The sequence below is a fragment of the Oculina patagonica genome, chromosome 11 (genome assembly GCF_052425735.1).
Source record: "Oculina patagonica isolate OP01 chromosome 11, crgOcupat, whole genome shotgun sequence".
In the NCBI taxonomy this organism is placed as follows: domain Eukaryota; kingdom Metazoa; phylum Cnidaria; class Anthozoa; order Scleractinia; family Oculinidae; genus Oculina; species Oculina patagonica.
The window spans coordinates 13030580-13046319 of NC_135768.1; the positions used below are offsets into that span (position 1 = coordinate 13030580).

Consider the following 15740-nt stretch of genomic DNA (forward strand, 5'->3'; position numbering starts at 1 on the left):
GTGGAACATGGAACATGGAGAATAAAAAATTGACCGATGCTTACTGGTCTGGTATCTCGTTCAGTACTTTTTGGCTTAATACTTTATATTAACAGACACCTCACAAATGCACAAGTTTCTTTCGTACAAAACTTTGTTTTTTTCTCAGTAAAGAGTCGCTTTGTTACAATTATGAAAAGACTTTCAGTCAGAGTTATTGATCAATCCTGTTCATACCCAATACTACCCGGCGATTTCGTGATTCAAATCACATATAATTTTTTTCTACTGTTTTTGAAAATAGTCCTGTGTCAACTCAAATAAGGACATCGGAATCAATCCAAAACTGTTTTAAAGTTTGTTGACGTTTTTACGAGATCGGAAAGATGTATAGTTTCTCATTCTGCACAAAAGCAGAAAACGTCTTTATGTAGGAGTGTTAAATATAAATTTGACGAGTTATTATTAGTGTGTGGTTTGATACCCAGCCATGCATATTGGACGCATACCGTACAATGAAGGTTTAACTAAGGTCATGGTAACGAAGATCTATTTTTGAAGAGCTGTAGCGTGTAACTGATTAAACAAATAGCAGTACTTGCCTTTTATATCAATCGGTCCGAGTGACCACGTCAGAAATAGAAAAAATCTGTATAAACACATTTAAATACATGCATACTAGAAATAAAATTATGAAGGGTGTTAGAAATTGGTAAGCAGTTAAAGTCGCTATGTAATAAAACATTAACAGTAATAATTTTGAACTCGGTGGAAATGTCAGTCATGGTCGGGGGACGTTGAGTCGTTTAGCCAAGTATGGTGTTGATGCAAAATTGTTACTTCCTTATGCCGCTTAATGAAGCCTTCATCTGGGGAATTGTGTGTTTTAAAAATAAACTGGAATTAGATTATTTTAGAGTAACATCACTAAATTTTGAGATTCTGGAGAGATTAATTGTCTCAATTCTCCGAATATTGAAAATGGCTTCGGGAAAACTGACGTAGAAAACTGAACTAAGAATACTCGTTTTTGGCAGAATATTCCCTTAGCATAGGATTGTACAGACAGTAAGTGTAATTAATAATCAGTGAAGAAGGAAGTGCAGGCGGTAGCTCACAAAAACACTTGAGTTGAACGTGAAAAAGAAACGCTTTTGAAGCATGGTATAAGATTGCAAAAAGGTCTTTATATAGGCAAAACAAATCAGAGGGTCTGGGTTTAAAGGTATAAATGTCATAACAACAAACATGTGTGATTCTTCTTTCATTTATAATATCAGCCAGTTGTCAGTTTTTCATAAGTCCAACGCTCGCACAGCAAAAATACCAAAATTATCCCCCCCCTCCGAAGGATTACTTATCAGCCAGTAACAGTTAATTTTTAGCTCACCCACACTGGCAAGAGGGCATTGTCGACTTCCTAAGATTCTGAAGGTCTAATATGGCCGTATTATAACAGCCTTAGGCTCAGCCATGCCTTACACGCTTGTCATGCCAACATGTAATATATTTGCACGCCTCTCAAAAAGATGATCTAAAATGGTACTTGTATCAGCAAGATAAATATGAAAGTTCTAAGTTCAATTCTGTATCTTTACATAACTTGGGTAAAGGAACCAAACATTTGTGACACGAGTCCTTTGATAACTAACACTCGATCCTCTTCAGTTGGACGCATACGGCCAATTGATAACTAAAACTTATAAGTCAAACTGTGCTTTTCACCAACTGCTGCTCTGAGTGAATTATTGTTTCCTAACAATTTCATCCCTTTAATATAGTAACGGGAACACTGATATTTGGTGACATTGGGAAGTTCATGAAAATTTTAATTCAACACTTTAAAAAAACGTGACTTCGTGCAGTTCAGCTCTGACGCACCCGGGAGGTTACATAACATGTTACCTTCAGCACGTAGTAGCTCTTGAGTGCTTACTTAACATCCCAATTGTTTTGTTCATGTCCATTACTCATGGAGGACGGACATGCACAAAATATATGATGGGTAGGGAGGGTGGACAACCGCTCCCTGAAGCAAAATGCAAACTGAACATGCCTGCCTCCTCACTGTTCACCGCTTTCATAAATCGGATTGAATTGCACATAAACACCATTCAGTATAACTACTGGCCTGTCCGTATCTCATTACACGGCATTGGTTCCAGTCCAACTCGGTAACTCATCCTCAATCCCATGTTCCAGCATTTTTATTCGTTTTGAAGCGTTCTGGTGTTGACAGGGGAACACGACACGAAAACGCATTAAAAACGATAGTTTGGACGCAAACGCTTTTGACTACATGATAACGGAGATTGAAAACGTTTCTTTTCTGTGGAACTTAGATTTTAGAACTCACCACCCGTTGTATTGTCACGAGAAACAGCAAATGCATTTGAAACCCGAGAGGAATGTAGAAAACATGATTCGAGGTTTAAATTCTTTTCTCACTTTGTCTCCATCTCTGTCGATTTACCGAAAATTGCAGATCTTCATTCGGCCCAAAGGATAATTTAAAAGCTTCTGAAAACAATGGCTTTCCTCGCCTTGCAATAAAAAATAAAGCGTCTAAAGTTTTCAAAAACCGTCGAGGAATACCGTATTTACTGAGCGCGCGCTTTTTTTTTTGGTTTATCTTTTTTCACGTGAGAGCTGTTTGCGCAACACAGAGCTGACACATTAATAGGAGATTGAATTTTTTTATTAACACACACATCATACAAGGCTTACTCAAGGCTACATTTGGCCACTGACCAGAGGAAACAATTCCTGTAACTTACAAAGTTAGGACCAACTTGTCTTTCAAGATTCAATCTACCGTATATCAGAGAATAATTCCTTAATTCTCTTCACTTTTTAAAACAAATCTAACAGAGGCAAGAAATGAGAATCAAAGACCTAATAGTAACAAGACATATTGACAGTGTTGTCCCGTAAATCTGTCAGATTCTCACAACAAAGTTTGAGATCGAAACATTTATATATAACAACGGTATAATTAGGAGATAATCTTTTACAGAATTGTCATCATAAACGCTAAGTTGCATTGTACTCAGAACCTAATATTCATTGTTATTAAACCACCACATGCACGGACGAACAATGGAAAGATTCCACGGTGTTGTTGTGTTGTTATCAATCTGAAGCTCATTTCCATAAAGAGAGAAAATTTGACTGTTTTGGTTTAGGCCGTGACGTCACACAGAAGGGCTTCAAAAACAAAGCAGACACCAAAAAAATAAATTAATCATGTTTATACCACACAATGTCACCCGAGTTTTCAACATAACGGCAATATCTACCGGTCAACCACATGGCCTTGAATACCGGGGTGTTATCTTTGTAATAAAACTCGCCTAAAGCTTTCTTCAGATACTGTGTTGCCTCCACCGCGTGGTAATGTGGCATGTACGAGAACAGGTGATGGGCAATGTGTGTGTCCCCGATATGATGAAAGACGTGATTCAAAATGCCGTAGTCTCGATCAACCGTACATAGGGCTCCCTTAAGCCAGTTCCACTGTTGTCCTCTGTAGTGGGGTACGGCTGCGTCCGAGTGCTGCAAGTCGGTGATAAACACCAGCCAAAAGTTCACTATGAGATACGGAATGATATACACTTGTACCAGCCACAGAGCAGAATTGACATAAGCCAGGTAACCAAGGAAACCGATCCACGCCACCAGTGCAACGTCACTTATGATAACGTCTTTGTAATCTTTGTCGCTGAAAATTGGGCTGTTGGGGTTGAAGTGATCCGTGTGAGTGTGATATTTACGGCCTGTCACGTGGAACAGAAGATACGCGGGCCAACCGAACAAGGATAATTTTAACAGACTTAAAACGTTCCATGTAGGAGAAAGAGCTGCCAAACTTCCTTTGCTAAACTCATCTCTCGTGCTGGGGACAAAAACTTCGTCACGATCCATGTCGTTTGTACTTCGGTGGTGTTTTGCGTGACTAATTCTCCAGGAATGATACGGCACAAGAAGGGCGGTGTGTAACGCAAGTCCGGTATAGTCACAGACTGTCTTGCTATCGGAAAACGAGTAGTGCCCACACTCGTGTGCTAAAACCCATACACCAGTACAAACACAGCCTTGGCAGACCCAATAGACCGGCCAGAGAATGTACGAAGCCCACGGCGGTAAATATGGATGGTTGAAATATCCTGTGCTTAAAAACAGAACCCACGCTATGGTTAAATCCAAAGCGACATAAGTAAACGACTTTAAGGTGGAGCGCTCAAAACAGTGAGCAGGAATGGCCGCTTTCAATTCCTTTAGCGTAAACGGCGGCTCGTCGGTCGGACGAGGCGTCTTGTTGAGTGTTTTGTAGCTTTCCGGCATTTTAGAAGCAGTTTCTGAGCTGACGTGGATAAAACTTGACAACTTCGCGTTTTCGCCGACGAACTTAAACTATAAACTGAAAACTGTAAACAAAAAACCACAAAGGTTGTTTTAAAGTTTATATCTGGTGGCCGGTGTGGTAGAGTGGCGGTAGCATCTTTAAAATAAAATTTTCCATTCAAGACACGACAGCCAACCAGAAACAAGGAAAACGCGTGTTGCACAAGGTCGTGCGTGTGAAGGTCATTCAAGGTGAGTGTTAAAACCCAGAAAAATTAAAAGAATTGTAGAGGAACGATTCAACCGTGGCCAGTTTTAAACTTAAGGATGTTTTAAAAAGGAACGAGAAGGCCATAAGTCGTATTATCCAATTTTATAACTTTTAAAATTAGGTTTATTTTGAAATCATCACTGAAAGCAAGAATAATTCTTTTGCGTTGCGTCCTTGTAATTATGCGGATTATTGACAGACTAACATACCAGACGATGTGGTGTGTTGCTGTTCACGTGTCTATCACGCCCACGCGCAATGAACCTGATTTATGTTAACTAGGCCCTAGATCTTTGTACACAGCTTGTATTACCCTTTCTTTAAAAGCTTTTATTATGATAGTCATTTTTCCTCTTGCGCAATAAGATCTTTTACGAAAAAGAGGTGAATATGATTATTTTTGAATGCTCGCAAGATACCTGCAATAGTTATTAAGAACAACAATTTTGCACTTCTTAGTGCCTGTCATACATTTCCTGAAACTCCTCTTGGAAGATAAACTTTTTTAAATGAAATTGATTATTCCATAAATGATCAAGTTTCTTATTCACACGACTTTACCTCCTGAATTTCTAGTAAAGGGAAATAAAGAATAAAATCTAATAAAATGTTAATCCTATTGTTAAATGAAAATATGCTCTGTTTACCGTTCACGACGGTGCATTTTTCTTTTTATGCGACTGCTGTGTTTTCGCCGTTCTTCGATCCTCGAGAGGAACTTTAGCGCGGACTCATTTCTTTCCTGTTTTCACGCGCGAGAGGTGTCGTGCTACAAAAACTTATCTGTGTCACGTTCAACAATAACTGTTGACGATGCCGTAATAGAAAGGTTTGTAAAGCAATTGAAAACTCCATGTGTCGCCTTAGGCACTTCATCGCCCTCTTGACTTGAAAAGTTCCTTTGTTGATACAAGCTTTGTACATGTAGTTTTGCCTCATTTTTTAACAACATCAATCCATCTTTGACGAATGGATGATGTCAAGACAACTGCCCAAGGTCTATGGCAAACTTTCAACGACTTTGCTCTTAAAGTTAATCCAACGAATAGCAGCCGCTTTTTTGACACATGCTGTAAAACCGTCTTATAGATGCTATTGAACTCTATTCCGTTAATTATACAAATTACTACAATTAAAAATGTTTACAAAAAATATCATTTCCTAGAGCGGTAAATTGTCCTTCTGGGGTTGCCTACAAAGACATAACAAAAAGCTGAGAACCAATCGCCGGCAAAAGTAATTTTCATTCTAAAGCTAAGTTTAAAAGAAAACACACGCAGGGGAAAACAATTTTATATTTGCCATCGATCTCTGACTACTGCATGAATCCAATCTAAAAAAATAGCAACTTGTACTGTGACTCTTGAGGGCTTACTCATATACTTTCCTCTTTCAGTCAAAAGAATATCACTATTTCTGCGCGTATTTTTGGTCTGTTGTTTCACGGTCGGCCGTGAAACAACAGACGAAAACACCGGCTGCTTGCAATAACAGGTTATTTTTGACTGATAATTAAGGGTGTTTACATAAAATATCATTTCCTACAGGAAGTTTAGTGTTGCTTTTTTGGCACAACAATGTCATTATGATTGGTTGTCTGAGGTGAGAGTCGCTTGCTGACTGTTTGCCATACAGCGAAATTGGTCTGAAGCTTGCCGCTCTTCTAAAGAATCATTGACAACCTGTGTCTTTTGTTATTATATCAAGGCGGCAGGTCCACCTTCTCTGAAGGTTCCTTAAAAGAAGTAACAAGTAAGAGTTTTGAGTTGTAATCAGGTGTCATTCAAGACAAAATTAGTTGCTAAAAATGTTTATTATAGAATACGCTGTAGCTTCGCAATAACTGTAGAATCATGAAGGTACCTATTTTATATTTTACAAGCCTCCAGCTAAACTGAAACCATCTATACTTTATCATACTTTAATGTTCTATGCACAAATACTTCTGAGAGCGGGGAGTTGCAAAACCGGTAATTGTTTAGATACCTATTCTGTAGTTCACCAAACGTCTTATCACATCTTGACAGTTTGTCGTCTTATGCACAGGGAACCCAAACGCTGTATTAGTTATTCATAATCTTAAAATAAAAATGTCCTTATTTACCTGCGTTCCTGTGTTTTTTTTAAACCGGTTTTGGGGGCGATTGAATCAGAGCGAAGGTGGTTTATGTTGCGATTTTAAACGGTGATCGATCTGTCGCAATTCAATACGACGCGCCTCAATTTCTCAAGTTTTACTTTACTTTTTTACTACTAGTGGTAACCACAGGTTAGGTGCGGGCCGAGATAGAGAAGGATGGAGGAAGTGTTTTTTTTAATCCAAGTAAATTTTTTTTTGCTTTTGGACCCAAGAAAATCTAAGTGTTAACATAGTGACAAGTTTGCCATAACACGAAATGACCGCGCAGAGTTGTTTATTCGAAGTGTAGTGCCGAAGTATCCCCGTCGGCACTCGTTTGTTGTCAGTTTTAAGGGAGATAACCGTTTTGGAATCCATGCCGTAGTTTTCTGTGATCACACAGCAGATCCCAAGCAACACCTATAAAACAACGTCTGCAAAACGTAATGTCTGCAATCTTCCGACAGAAGCCCATTTTTCGCATTCTTATCGATAAACGTGGCGCGCACGCGTAATACGCAATCCGCTGGTCACTGTCAAGATTAGGGTTGCGGGCCTCTCTTGGGCCCGCAATTAACTCCCCTCGCGGGAGAGAGAGAGGGAGACTCTTCTCTTCTCGTGACGTGACCATGAAACACGAAACTCCCCGCGAGGAGAGGTAATAGTTGTGTGTTAGTAACTTGGCGCGTCATATTAACATTGCGACAGATCGATTACCGTTTAAAACTCGCAACGTAAACCGCCTTCGCTCTGATTCAAATCGCCCCCAAAACCGGTTAAAAAAAAAACACAGGAACGCAGGTAAATAAGAACATTTTTATTTTAAGATTATGAATAACTAATACAGCGTTTGGGTTCCCTGTGTCTTATGAATGATCAACATCGACCCAAACCTTTTAGCATTGAATACTGAATGGCATATTTTTTTACGTCCCAGGATAACACAATTTATCATATATCTCTTGGATGCAAATATCCCACCGTCACATTTAATGGAAGTGATATGTGTTTTATCAACGACGTCTGTACCCCAGGCTGAATCTCAGATAATAGTAGAAGCTGTGTAATATTGACGATCGATAGATTGAATCACTTGGACTGTTTTATCACCGAAGAATGGTTTGATTTAGTTAATTGACGATATAAAGGCACTGAAATTTTGAAGATATAAAATGTGGAAATATTTTATTTTTTTCCGGCAGTTATCCATAACAATAGATGGAAATGATATCTTTCCTTTATATATTGTTTTTCAGAGTAAAATTTATTTTAATCTTCTCTTTATTTTTTCTTGGTAAATCGATTTTGACAACCAATGTCACACAAATGCAAACAGAAACTGTAATTATTTAGCTTCGTGAATAACAAGTTAAAGATATTCATAAAACGGACAATTGTATTTATTGACTTGTGGATGTTGACAAAACCGAAAACGAAATTAGTTTGAATGTAAAGTTCATCTTTCCGTCTGATCAACATCTATTTTCTCCTTATGATACAGGTGACGTGAAGAAAGAAAATTATCAACTAGGGGGTACTGTCTTGATGTACTAAAAAAATCTCCAACCTAACATTAAAAGCCAAAATGTACGGAATCTGTAAGGAGAATTAATATTATATGAGCTTACTCAGCTCCTGTTGACCTATTTATAGCTTTTGCGAAAGCAACATTCACTTTATAGTTTGTTTACTATTTATATTTACATAGAATACAGCCAGATCAAATAAGCAAATTTTGAAAATTAAAAAATGGTCAACAACTGCAAATAATTTTTTTTCGTGAAACTTTCACGGGAGAACTCGAACGTTTCTAATAATGGCAATAGTTAATTACCGTGCATGACTAATAAGTGAAATTATCACACGATTAAGACAGCTGATAGGGCCAATACTTAAAACCAGCCAATCAGGATACTTTATTACCGGTCTAATACTTTCTTAGTATTGGACTGGGTAGAATTTTAATTATTTAGTTCGGGACTGTACTGGGGGAATTAGTTAGTCCTATCTGAACTACTTTCAAGAACTATAGCTAAGGGCCATATTTCCGTTACATCTATTGGGTTATGGTTAACACGAATCAGAACGCGGTCGTGTCCTTAAAATGACATGTTACTACTTCTTACTGACCATACATCTCTTGTAATGTACGTTCCGAGAATTCGTTTGTCCATCAAGGCAGTATGCCCTAGCTTATGTTCTTTATCTCCCTGTCATCTGTATGCTCAGTACTGCAAATGTAAAATATTCAATTTATTAACGACCAATGTCTGATAACGTACATAATAAATAAAATGAGGCTACAAACGGACTTCTTTTTTTTCACTTATCGTAATAAATCGTAGTGCTTTGTAAGTCATAAAGATTTTTAACCAGATCAGACATCTTTTCAGTCAAATTTTTTCTGTTGAATTCGCGTTCAGTTCATGATTCAATCCTCGGTGCTTTAGTGACTGGGATTTTATCAATCGCATTTGTCGTCGAAATTCGTCGGAGGGAAACACCTAATGGATGAGCAACTTACATACACGTACTGTCTATTTCTCAATGCATTAAGTTGCGACACAATGGAAAATTCAGTAGATATGCTAAATCTGATTTTCTGCAATATTTTAACGCTATTAGAAACACTGATGGCAATAAACACATTTAGTTTTCTCTGAATATTCTTCCCTTTTGTTTTATATTTCAATGAACTTTCAATAGCAAGTTTTAACGCGGATTTAATGACAACGAATGTCTATTTTAAGCTGCTATTCTACTCTTTGGGTTACTGTAACTAGAAATGACTGACTGGTTAACAGCCCATTTTTGTGGAGCGAATTCTTTCTGAATATACACTTGACTTTCCCTATTAAACAACAGAGGCTCGCGAGAGGGGTTCGCTCAGTTCAATTTTGAATGTAAGCTTCGCGCCTGCTTATCTCATTAGAATTCAGTCCAGAAATAGAGAGATTGCTATTGTTGTGAAAGAGAGCACTTCTTTCTTTCGACCAACAAAGCAAAGTGTTTACTTAATGAAATTCATTAACAATCTATTTGGGTACCGAAAGACAGACTGATTGAACCGCGGTGAGCGAGAGAAAAGAAATAACCGCAGCGCCGAATACTGAACAAGGTAAGACGCTTGCCTCTGATAACAACCTCATATTTGAATACTTGCATTACTGATACTGTTAAGAGAAAGCCTCTTATTTAACTCTTAGCATAAAAATATTTTGCCACTCATGTTTCTTACATGATGTTACAGTAGCACGAATCTGTACGCATTTCGGAAATAATTTTCAACCATCTTGGTCAAGCGTGTTTTCATTTTATATAGCTTAATTCCTTTTATGGCGGTTAGCTCAGGATTTATTGAGTAATTCAGGCCGACTGTACCGCGGTTTGCGAACAGTTAATTATTTGAACTTGTAGGATCGAAAGTGAGACCAAACAGCATGTTCAAGAAAATGTATCACTGTAGAATCGTTTGTTCAGTGTCTCGCTGTGTTTTCCTATCAAATAATTTTGCTACATTCGTCTTTAAAGCTCACTGGAAGTTAAAATTCCGTATTGTTATTGCTTTTGTTGATTAATACATTTGTTTTGACTTGAACTTGTTTTTCTCATAAAGTATCAAACTGCAGCACTGATCAAGGTCCCCAAGGACATTAAGGAACGGAGATTTAGTGAAATCAAGTACAAGTCGAACGCTCTGGTCGAACGTCGACTAAACAAATTATCGAGATATGAGTTATATAGTACGTTATTTTGTTAAATGCAACCAAGGCACCGATACTCGAGAGTTTACTACATGCATACAACCGGTAGCAACTGAGGTACGAATCGGGGTACGAACATTATTCAAGTTTCCGTATTCTGAAAAAAAAAACTGAAATGACAGAATGGGATTGATGAAATCAACCTCTCGCGCAATCAAGATGCTGCGGCATATTAAACGATCAAACATCATTTGTGCACGGAAACATTTTTCATAAATTTTCACTATATTTTCACAATATAGAGAATTGCTGATAAAAAACGAACACGGGTTTTCTATTCCAAGCGAAAGCATTTACTTTATTTGAAAATTCCTGATAAAAAAAACCCTGGAATAGGTCAGGAACGTTTTGTTTAAGCAAATATCTAACAAGAGGAGTTCCTTGTTCAGTGTCATTAAGCATGTAGAGTGATTGTGAGTGACTGCGAATGTTAATGTTTTTTTTATAGCCTGAGTTAAAGAACATTTTGCTAAGACAGAACTGATCATATTCGACGGAGTGTAATAACAAACGCACGGTGCTAGGGACATCGTGTTCATCACCACGATGCCGTTTCCCTTCGCTTTATGTGATATCTCAATTTTTCTTTAAAATGCAGGTTAATCAAGCTGTTTACTTTTAAGGGCTTTTACTTTACTTATGCGGCATTCAAACAATAAAATGTAAAATAAAACACTCAACTCGACAATTAAGTTCAGAAGTGGTGAAAAAGATATCGTCATATGCAAATTTTAATTTAACGTGCTGTGTGACACACATCGGATCCAATTTTGCAGTTTTTAAATTTGATTAGTAACCAGAAAATGTTTTATTTTTCGTCAGCAGACAGTGAAAACATATTGAAAGAATAGATGGCCTTCATTAAGTTTTATCCGCAAAAATTTAAAGATTGTTTGATGTTTGGCGCAATTTCTATAAAGCACTTCCAAAAACCTTAACGGCACGTAAAATTTGCATAACGATCTCAAACAGCTTTGTCATTTTTAGTTTTGAACAGACTGTTAGTGGATACAATAGATAAAACCACTTTCTCAGGCAGTAACTGAATAAACTTTTTTCTTGTATTATTCAGTATTTAAACCCTTCAATCAGTACTATCGTACCTTAAAATGATCTTAAATCTTGTTAAGTATAATTGAAGTAGATCACTGCATTTTAAATTCACGATAGTTTTTTCCTTGTATCTTTTATACCGAAAATGACGGAAAAATTATTTTCTACACGCACTTTACCTTGGCTAGAAAACGGTACAAGATAAAAAAAAGCGATTCTGATATAAAATAGTTTTAATATGGGAAACAATTCAACGACTGCGTTTTTTAAAAACCGTTTTTTAAAACTTCATAATCGTTATTTACATAATGTGCAGTTCTACGCTATAAAAAAAATTAGAAAGTCAAGTTCTTCGTATCCGTTTTGATGACAAAGCAGAATATTCTACCGATATATTTTCGTATTTTACCTAATATACCAGAAATATAAGTAACCGATGCGTAGCATTATCCTTTGTTTCCCAGCCGGAAAGTGGGGGAGTTGAACAGTGTTGACGACACTTCATGACGTCGTCCATGACAAAGGTTTTGTAATCTAAGCTTACGTTAATCCTGCCAGAGAAATAAAGATTTTCTTCCTTTTCTTTGTTTGAAATAAAAAGCCTTTAAGCTACTCACACTTATAGCATCGATTAGTCGTCGAGTGCATCCTGAATGTGTAAGTTAATAGATAAGAGTATTGAATAGTGCAATCAGATAAACTATAAGAAAGTCGTAGATGACCAGGATTTTGCACGAAATTCGGCATCGAAGGTAAGCTTTTATTTAGATTGTATATTATATCAGGAACCAAAAACTTTTCTGTGAGACTAGAGAGTTCTGTTACTGAATGCTACATGTATCAACCGGTTTCAACCGTAAAACAAACTTCTTTGGCTTCGTATTTAAATTGGCCATTTCAGATCATTTGATGCTCCCTAGAGAATTTTCCCTCGATCCAGCTGAACTGAGATGTATTCATTCATATGGATATATTGAAATTTAAAAAATATATATATTTCTCAACGGTATTAACTTCGCATGAACTGAAATGGGACAACTAACAACTACTAAAGGAAGCTTAAGAGGACTGTTTGCAGTTGAAACTAAGTCTTGATTCGAGGCGATATCTATAAAAATAACCAACCAGAATAAAAAAAAAGACTGGCTTTTAACTTTATATAGCCAAGCCTTAAGATTTTTCTCAAAACAGAAGTATTTGGTCAACGTTTCACTAACGATTACAATTTATCTTGCGGCGGGAGCTTAGCTGTATGCATATTGATAGCCAGTTTTAGCTGCTGTCACGTCTGAAATGTCAGTTAATAAGTAAACGTCTATACATGTGAATATATCATGTTTGCAAAATATTATCATAAAGATTCAACGAATTTTGAGCTATGAATTTGCTCGAATTACAAAACGTCATCGTTAGACGGAAAGAAAGAGTAGTAGTATATTGAAAGGACAATTACATCATTTTGCATTACCTCAGGTGTTTGAGTAATTTGCAATTCAAATAGGATGGAATGATTAGTTGCATGTAGATAAATGAACTTTGAGACTGTCGCCCGAGGTAGGGACTCCCCTGTTAAAATGGCGAGTTGCTTGCCTTCTCTTTTAGGGGTGCAAATTTAGTTATGGTTTTAGTTATGGTCAGGACCAAACGCCAAGGTTTTTTTTATGCGTACGAGAAGAGTCACACTGGTGGTTTAGATCAATCAAGCTTAAAATCTTCCTTCATTAAAACTTCCTTTATGGACGACAACGTCTTTACCGTCATATATTGAAGTCACAACAGCTCCCTTTTGTCGGTCTTGTTTTAGAATGGTATCTTTTAGAGTTTATATAAAGATGGAGTCACGTCGAGAGTAGTCTCCTTTAGAGCTCAGGGGGTCTTAAGGTGGATTTCCACTTTCGCTTTAATAATTTTGCGTACGTTTGACGGGCGTGAATTTAATTAATTAAATGGTTTTACGTGCGCAAAATAAATTAGAGAAAATGTATGGACGGTTTACGTCTGCGGAAATAGTTGACTGCTGTAAAATTACGCGACAGAGGAAATCCACTTTTAAGTCTGGTAAACTTTTTTCGCAGTCGCAAGCAGTCCATACATTTTCTTTATTTTATTTTATTTACGCACATCGTAAAACAGTCCCTTTAATTAAAATGGGAGCACCCCCAAGTTGTGCCTTGGCGACGACGATCCAAGCTTATGTTTTTTTTTTTTTTTTTTTTAAGTCTTCCGCCAGACTGCCAGCAAGACAGTCACGTGGTCCGTCGGTCTTTCCACCTGTCTGTTAGTCACGAGCGAACTTGTTGATCAATGAATCCGTCGGTTTGTTACTCATGCAGTTGGTTTATTAGTAAGGTCATACTGTAATCTTTTTGCCTTCTGTGCCCAACGCAGTTGTATATCGTTTGGTATGTTCAGCTACCTATTTAGACCTGCATTCTTTTCATTGCAGCTAAACTCGTTTTAGAACAGCTACGCCATGTCTCTTCACGAGAGAGCGCGCAACACGCGTTCTCATTCCCTCAAACCACTCGGTCAACCAAGTTTACTTACCCAGCGTTCCAAGCGTACTCTAAGCCTGCCAACCAAGCCCATTATTCCACCGCTCATCAACATACAACGTTACCATGACAACTGGGAGAGTTGTAGTGACGAAGATGAACCGGTTTATGAAACTTACGAGGAGTGTATGGGTAAGTGGCTGCCATTTCGTGTGGCTAACAGCCAAAGCTGTGATTATGTGGTGAAAAGCTTCAAGTTAAAAACCTCACCGTTGATGAACGCAAGTAATTTCAAAATATTTCATTTTTGTTTTAGTTTAATTGGCAGCTGTAACAATTGGTATCTGATAGTGCAAAACAAAATATAGCATTTTGATCATTTTATTCATTTATGTTTACAGTTTGACGCTCAACTGCTGATTTTGTTGTATGACAGTTTTCCTCATCTGTCGTCTAACGATTACAATTTAGGCCACGCAACTCTTTTCGCTTTCTAAAGTCGCTCCATTGAGAATCTCCTGCATGCGGGCTGATCGCGAACAACAGCTCAACTGAACGTGCTTACTATACCCAGTGGTTTAAGTCAGTGTCCAACATTTTCTTTCAGCGTGGTACACACCAGTTGTGGGATTCTCCTTTAGTGTTGTGATATATTTCTGGTCCTGCGCACTGGCCTATTATTCCACAACATGACGGTATGTAGATGTACATATCATAGTTTTTGAACCGGAAGCATTTGATAACAAATTTTCAGAGTTTTGATTAAATCAAATCAAATTTTATTTATACACGTAACACTTAAGAGTACAAGAGTTCTTGTTTAGACGTGTACGTGTGTCTAAAAGGTTTTTAGATATCAGCCATGTAGATGCATGCACGACAAACATGGTCGATGAAAATCGTCTTCTACTCTTTTTTTCCACAAAATAAAATTGTCAAGATTTACAGATATTTTGTTGGTTTGTTGTACATGAGATGTTTATAACGAACTCCGTTGGCTATCTACCACCTTATATCCAACATGTCGAATATCACCTGATACTTAGCTAACGAGTTGGCTACAATCAGACGATGTGACATTCCGCACAACTGAACTGGATAATTGTTGCATGATGTAAGAAATGTGAACGAAATGCATTTTACAGATAGTAAAACTGTGGTTATGCAGCGCTTTGCAAGAATTCTGGCTAATCTTGGAAAACTACGTATATCGCAGGATATCTGTTATGTACGAATGACAGAAAAGAGATTTTTTTGTTTTTGTTTTTATTTTTTTTTTTGGGGGAATTTTCTTTTAAAATTTTTTGGGGGGGACCCAAACACACACAAAAAAAATTAAAATCTTTCTTTTTTATTCAGGTTTGCGCTAATTTGCTGGACTGCTACGAGGACAGCTCGTTAATGGGAAGTTGAAAGCAGGGGCGAACGTTCCAGTTAAAGAAATGGCAACAACATGTTTGAGACTGGAGATTTCTTACAAGATTGAGACAAGTCTAGAGGCCATCTTGACAGCTGCAATATAGAACTTTTTGTGAAATACGATTAACATCAAGTGAGATGAGAGCTACAGCAACTCTCAAACGAGTATTGGTGTTCTACCAATTGACATGTAATATACGTATTTAAATTTTACCCAATTTCTTTTTTAATAGTTTATTGCATCAGTTTCGCTGAGTGTCATTTTCACTTTCCAGTCGAATCCTTCTTGAGCCGCA

The 15740-nt window shown here is 37.3% G+C and overlaps 1 protein-coding gene and 1 long non-coding RNA gene across 3 annotated transcripts in view; one reads left to right on the forward strand and one right to left on the reverse strand.

Annotated features, from left to right (window-relative positions):
* LOC144630428 (uncharacterized) overlaps window positions 1-15662 on the forward strand; it is a 38185-nt gene extending 22523 nt beyond the window's left edge. For both annotated transcript variants that reach the window (XR_013566515.1, XR_013566514.1), the window contains 3 exons: window positions 13977-14217; window positions 14633-14720; window positions 15385-15662. This is a non-coding gene — a long non-coding RNA (uncharacterized LOC144630428). The remainder of the gene's footprint in view (window positions 1-13976; window positions 14218-14632; window positions 14721-15384) is intronic.
* Window positions 2667-4468, reverse strand: LOC144630387 (uncharacterized). The gene has a single exon (XM_078488751.1). The coding sequence runs from the start codon at window positions 4321-4323 to the stop codon at window positions 3220-3222; it is 1104 nt and encodes a 367-aa protein (XP_078344877.1). The 5' UTR covers window positions 4324-4468; the 3' UTR covers window positions 2667-3219.
* Window positions 15663-15740: the final 78 nt, after the last annotated feature.